The sequence below is a fragment of the Eimeria acervulina genome, genomic scaffold (assembly GCF_000499425.1).
Source record: "Eimeria acervulina Houghton genomic scaffold, Eah_scaff1209, whole genome shotgun sequence".
Classification (NCBI taxonomy): Eukaryota; Apicomplexa; class Conoidasida; order Eucoccidiorida; family Eimeriidae; genus Eimeria; species Eimeria acervulina.
Genome location: NW_013549358.1, coordinates 1 through 6,893, shown reverse-complemented (window position 1 = coordinate 6,893; position 6,893 = coordinate 1). Strand labels below are relative to the sequence as shown.

The 6,893-nt window shown below is 38.9% G+C and overlaps 1 protein-coding gene across 1 annotated transcript; it reads right to left on the bottom strand.

Annotated features, from left to right (window-relative positions):
- Positions 1 to 695: 695 nt before the first annotated feature.
- EAH_00057100 (4-hydroxy-3-methylbut-2-en-1-yl diphosphate synthase, putative) lies at positions 696 to 4,805 on the bottom strand (the record flags this gene model as incomplete). Its single annotated transcript, XM_013393770.1, has 6 exons — positions 696 to 809; positions 1,265 to 1,468; positions 1,787 to 2,116; positions 2,424 to 3,179; positions 3,833 to 4,380; positions 4,715 to 4,805. 6 exons carry the CDS (start codon positions 4,803 to 4,805, stop codon positions 696 to 698), a joined length of 2,043 nt encoding a protein of 680 aa, XP_013249224.1.
- Between the last annotated feature and the right edge of the window lie 2,088 nt (positions 4,806 to 6,893).

Genomic DNA, 6,893 nt, shown 5'->3' with positions numbered 1-6,893 from the left:
AATGACAAGTATAAGAAGACAAAGAGAGACACAAACAAAGAGACGGGTAAAAACAAACAAAGAGACAAAGAAAATAAAACAAACATTATATTAATGTCTCACTAGAGTACAGACAGAGACAGGTAAAATAAACAATATAAAAAGACAAAGAGACGGAGACAGAGACAGACAGAGACAGAGACAGAGACACAGGGACGAAGACAAAAAAACAAAGTGAAGGAGACAGAGACATAAAAAAGAAAAAGAGAGACAGCGCGACAGCCAAAGAGACAAAACTAAACTGAACATTATCTAGACAAAAACAAGAGAAGGAGACACAAAGACAAAGACAAAGACAAAGACAAAGACAAAGACAAAGACAAAGACAAGAGGAGACACAAAGACAAAGACAAAGACAAAGACAAAGACAAGAGGAGACAGGCGACAAAGACAAAGACAAAGACAAGAGGAGACAGGCGACAGAGACAGAGACAAAGACAGAGACAGAGACAAAGACAGAGACAAAGACAAAGACAAAGACAAGAGGAGACAGGCGACAAAGACAAAGACAAAGATAAAGACAAAGACAAAGACAAGAGGAGACAGGCGACAAAGACAAAGACAAAGACAGAGACAGAGACAAAGACGAAGACAAAGAAGACAAAGAAAACAAACAAAACAAATAAATAACTAACTAGTCCAGGCGCTCCTCCAACTTAACCGAAGTCTGCATCACCCATCTCTCCTATCCCATTGACTATACACCCCATGACAGCAATCTTTACACCGGGTAGATGTCCTGTCTTCTCGCGTATTTCTTTAGATACTGTCTGCAAACAAAAGCAAACAACAAACAACAGCAAGTCAATTATATCTTGCTAAGACAAACAAGCGCTTAAAAATATAAATTAGGTTTTAAACGCAATTTCTTTTCTTTGCTTTTCTTCCTGTGCATGCATATATAAACAATGCTATTCTACACACTTGTTAATGCAATAGGATATATATATATACATATATATATATGTATATATGTATATATATATATATATAAACATACAAACATACATATCTGCATATAAATGCATTATATACATATGTATACATATATATACATATATATACATATATATACATATATATGTTAGTACAAGGATATATATGTATCTATATATCTATCTATCTATCTATCGAATAATATATATATATATATGCATATATATATAATATATATAATATATATTATATATATTATATATTATATATATATGATAAGTATGAATACCTGAATATCAAACAGAGTACGCCCACAAGACGGACAAGAGATAAACTCAGTTTTGCTGCTGCGCATGCAGCAGCCCTGCAGCAGATTAAACACCAGGTGTCTCCTTTGCAAAGGAGACAAAGTGTGGGGTGCATCAATTAAAATACCCGATCCCAATCCATCCAACAAAAGCGATCCCGACTCCCACGCTGCAAACAGCGTCAGCTGCATGCACACACAAACATAAACATATATATATATATATATATTTATATATATTATATATTTATGAATGCATATAAATATAAATATACATTCGTATATATATATATATATACAAGCGAGTGTATATATATACTATATATATACTATATATATTATATATATGTACATAAATCTATATATATATACATGTATATACATGTATATACACCTATGTATATATATATATATGAACATATATATATATATATATGAATGCATGCGAGTGTGCATGAAGTCTAAAATAAATTGAGGTGTATGTCTGCGTTTTAAGTTTGTTACCGCGTGCTGTGGAGAGACATCTCCCTGTCCCTCTTGTGTCTCCTTGTTGTCTCCTTCTTTAACTGTCTCCTTTTTATCTTTTTCTTTAACTGTCTCCTTGTTGTCTCCTTCTTCTGTCTTTTTAATATCTTTTAGGTTTAGTTGAGGTGGGGCTTCAATCCACTGAAGTATAGGCATAGAGAGCTTCTCTGTTTGCTGCTGAGAAGAGACAGTTGGTTTGCTGCTGTCTCCTTCTTGTTCTATCTGCTGAACTAACTCATATACGCGTCGCCCTGCAGCTACACCTACAACCCCTCGTTCACGCGGACGCAGCAGCAAACATATCACCTCCTGCAGCAACAGCAGCAGCAGCAGCAGCGGCAGAAGCAAGCGCAGTTGACAGAAGTCAAAAGAAGCAGAAACTGCTGCTTGTCTTGTTGCTGTCGCAACAAGACAAGCAGCAGCAGCAGCAGCAGGTCTAGCAGCAACAGCAGCAAGACTACCAGCAGCAACAGCATTAACAACATAACAGCAGCAGCTGCTGCAAAACTAAGAGCAGTAGCAGCATTAACAGAAGGACTGACACAAGCAGCAGCAGCAGCAATACGAACAGCAGCAGCAGCAGCAGCAGCAACAGCAGCAGCAGCAGGAGACTCACGGGTCTATTAAGAACTGCTTTGAACTCCTGAAGTGTCTCCTCTCCAGTAGCAACAAGTGCAGCGCCAGCTGTCTCCTTTAAATATTGTGCATTTAAATAAGGGCTGACAGCAGCAGCATCTTGCAGCCGCTGCACCACTACGAACCCCGGCAGCAGCAGCGAAGCCTCACGCAGCTGTCTCCTCTGCTGCTCTTGCTGTTGCATCAGCAGCCGCAGCTGCTGCTCCTGCTGCTGTTCGAGCTGCTGCTGCTGTTGCTGCAGCTGCTCTTGGTTGTTGTAGTTCTCTTGTGCGAGCTGCTGACGTTGCAACTGATGCTGCCGCTGCAGCAGCAGGAGCTGCTGCTGCTGCTGCTGCTGCTGCTGCTCCATAGCCATCTGCACCTGCTGTATGTCCCCAGCCTGCGCCCATATACTTACACCTGCTTCCTGCAGCTCGCGAAGTGTCTCTCTAGCCTTGAGGAGACGCTCCCTCATTATCTCAACCTGCTGCTGCTGCTGCTGCTGCACCTGTTGCTGCTGCTGCTGCTGCTTCTCGGTCTGCTGCTGTTCGTGTTTCACCCGCCGTTGTTGGTCCTCATGTTGGTGCCGCCTCACCTGTTGCTGTTGCTGCTGCTGCTGCTGCACCTGCTGCTGCTGCTGGTTATCATTTGGGTATAGAAAGAAGAGCGAGCGAAGATATACAGCATCAGCAGACAGCTGAGAGCGGAAGGGTTTGCCGCCTACAACGCGCAGCCCCAATGCGGTGTATAGGGAGCTCTGCAGCAAAAGAAGAGACACAAAAGAGAGACACTTGCAACAGAACAGAGACAGTATACTGTTGTCTCCTTCCAGCAGCAGCAGCAGCAGCAGCAAACTGAGAAATTGCAGCAGCTACACAAACGCAGCATCAGAAATGACAGCAGCAATTCGCACACAGAAGCTACAGCAGCAGCCGCAGCAGCAGCAGCACCAGCAGCAGCTGAAGCAGCAGCACCAGCAGCCACAGCAGCAGCAGCAGCAGCAATCCCCTATTGTCCCCTGTTTAGAGGGGACAGGAGACAGCAGAATAAAGAAGACAAACGAGGAGACAGAAAGGAGACAAGAGAGACAGCAGAGACACTTCAAAGGAGACACCTCAAAGGAGACAGGAGAAACAGCAGATTAAAAACAATAAAATAAATATTAAAGAGATAATCAAAGGAGACAGAAAGGAGACAAACAAAAAGGCAGAGGAGACACATAAAGGAGACATTAAACAACAGAGACGAAATAAAAAGGAGACAGAAGAGACAAAGGAGACACCGCGCAGCAAACGACAAAACACAAGACAAGAAGCAGCAGACAGAGACAGACAGCAGCAGCAAGGAGACAGAAGAAAGAGACGAAGAGACAGCGTTTGTTTGCTTCTCTCTTTAAGATAATATACGCACACGATGAAGCAGCTCCTCCGGGTCTACAGCAACAATTGCTGTTCCGTCTCTGTGCAAGATAGGTGTCTCCTTCTCCCCCTTGAGCCCCTCTTTTGCTGCTGCTGCTGCTGCTGCTGCAGGGTCCCCTCCTGCTGCTGCAGCAGCAGTTGCTGCTGCTGCTGCTGCCCGCGTGCGGAGGAGGTATTTCCTTTTGATGGAGACATTAAAATCGCGAAATGTCTCCTTAAAAGAAGGGATAGGTCGAGCAGCAGCAGCAGGAACAGCAGCAGCAGCAGCAGCAGCAGCAGCAGATATTTCTGCTGCTGGTGTATCTGTTGCAGCATTCCGGTGCCCTTGCGTCTTTCTGCCCCATTGCTGCTGCTGCTGCTGCTGCAGCTGCTGCAGCAACTGCTGCTGCTGCTGTTTGTGCTGCTGCATGCGCTGCAAGTATCTGCACACAGGCAGCTCTAACCAAGGAGGCTCAGTTAGAGACGCTCTGATGGTGTCTCCAACGCCGTCTTGAAGAAGGGATCCGATCCCAGCAGCAGACTTTATACGCCCGTCTTCCCCTGCATAACATTACAAATATATAAATATATAAATATATATATTTATATATATTTATATATGAATATATATATATAAATATATATATATATATATATACATATCTATTATATGCATTTATTATAGGTGTATACGTATACATATAATGCATATAGATGCATATATATATATATATATTTCTATGGAACATACAAATAATGATAATATATATACATATATATATTTGTATATATATATATATATATTAATATATAATATATATATATATATTTATATATATATAGATATAATAAATATATACATATATATATATAAGAATTATATAATAATGTTTACCTTCTCCTGCTTCTGTTACACCGAGATGAAGGGGAAACAAATATCCTCTTGCATGCATTAATAAAGCTGCAAGTCTATATGCATGCAGCATAGTCTTGGGGCTGCTACTTTTAAAAGAGAAGACGAAATTATAAAAGTTTTGAGATATACATATATCCGCAAACTCTAATCCTGATAAGACCATCCCCAACGGGGTGTCTCCATAGTGTTGCAGCAAACGAAGAGACAGAGACCTGCAGACAAAAGGAGACAGACAAATAAAATATATTAAACACATGCATTTACAAACTAATAATAATAAAGTACTTCATAATGTAATTTAATATAATTAGTATAATATGATTAATATAATACTTATACAATATTAATACAATATAATACAGTATTATATAATATGATATAATATTGTATAGTATAATATTAATATAATATTAATATAATATAATATAATATAATATAATATAATATAATATAATATAATATTAGTACAATATAACAATGATACATAGCTAAGAAACTTAATGCATTATTTACAAGAAAATACTGTATAGACAATAAATCAAAATAAACCTTTAAACAAACAACAGAACAAACACAAACAAATAAACTGCAATAATAAAACGCAGACAAACAAACAAACAACGGAAAATGCATGCATGCCTGTGCATATATATTATAAGCATGCATGCATGCATGCATGCATTCATGAAACATCTATGCATGCATGTATGCACGCACGCATGCACGGATCTTGTATTGATAGCTGCATGCATACATTGATGCATGCATGCAGATTGCATGCATACATTGATGCATGCATGCAGATTGCATGCATAAATTGATGCACGCATGCACATTACATGCATACATTGATGCACGCATGCACATTGCATGCATGCATGCATGCATGCATGCAAATGTCAGTGTTAGTGATAGTGTCTGACCCATGATTAACTCCGATTCTGAGTGCTTTTTTATGACGTTTTAATTCTTCGACAAGAGGTAAAAAGAGCTGTTTTATTTTTTCGTTTCCTTCTTTAAATGTGCGTCTGTCTTGTAATGATAATAAATCAAAAAGCCCCTCACTTTGTCCCCACGGCCCGAGCAGCCTTCCTACTTCTTCAGGCTGCAATGCATGCACTGCTGCTGCTGTTGATGCTTCGTCTGCTCCTCCTCCTCCTCCTGCGTCGCCTCCTGCACCAGAAGCAGCAGCAGCAGCAGCAGCAGCAGCAACAATGCAACTCAGCAACTTCTCCGGTGTATAGACAGCGTGCTAACGATATCAATTCAATAGACAGAAATATATATATGACTAGGGTTTAGGGTTTAGGGTTTAATACTCTCACAACGTGTCGCTGCAAGATATATGCTTAGGGTTTACGGTCTAGGGTTTAGGGTTTACAGTATAGGGTATAGGGTATACATTTTAGGGCATAGGGTTTAGGGTTTACAATTTAGGGTTTAGGGTTTACAGTTTAGGGTTTAAGATTCCAAATTTAGGGTTTAGGGTTTAGGGTTTAGGGTTTCCAGTATAGGGTTTAGGGTTTAGGGTTTAGGGTTAAGGGTTTAGGGTTTCCAGTATAGGGCTTACGGTTTAGGGTTTACAATTTAGGGTTTAGGGTTTCCAGTATAGGGCTTAGGGTTTAGGGTTTAGGGTTTAGGGTTTAGGGTTTAGGGTTTAGGGTTTAGGGTGTCTGAATTTTTAAAATTTTTTTACCTTTTTCGTCTGCCCAAACTTTTCTGCCGTCTGCATAATTGCCAGGGTTAATCCTTATTTTATCAAATGAAGACATGCATAAGGATGCAGTGCGAGGTTGAAAGTGTATATCGGCTACTAAAGGAGTAAAACAGCCCCTCTGAAAGACCAAATGCATGCAGCCAAACAAAGCATAAAAAGATATATATTTTGATATATATATATATATACGTATATATATATACGTATATATACAAATATATAATTATATAATGTATTTACATATACATATATACATATATATCTATATATATATGTATATATATATATGTATGTATGTATATATATATGTATATATATATGCACGCTTAAAATATACAGTCGTCTATTTATATATTATTTATAATATAGTATATATATATATACATATATATGCATATATATATGTATATATATATATATATACATATATATATATATATA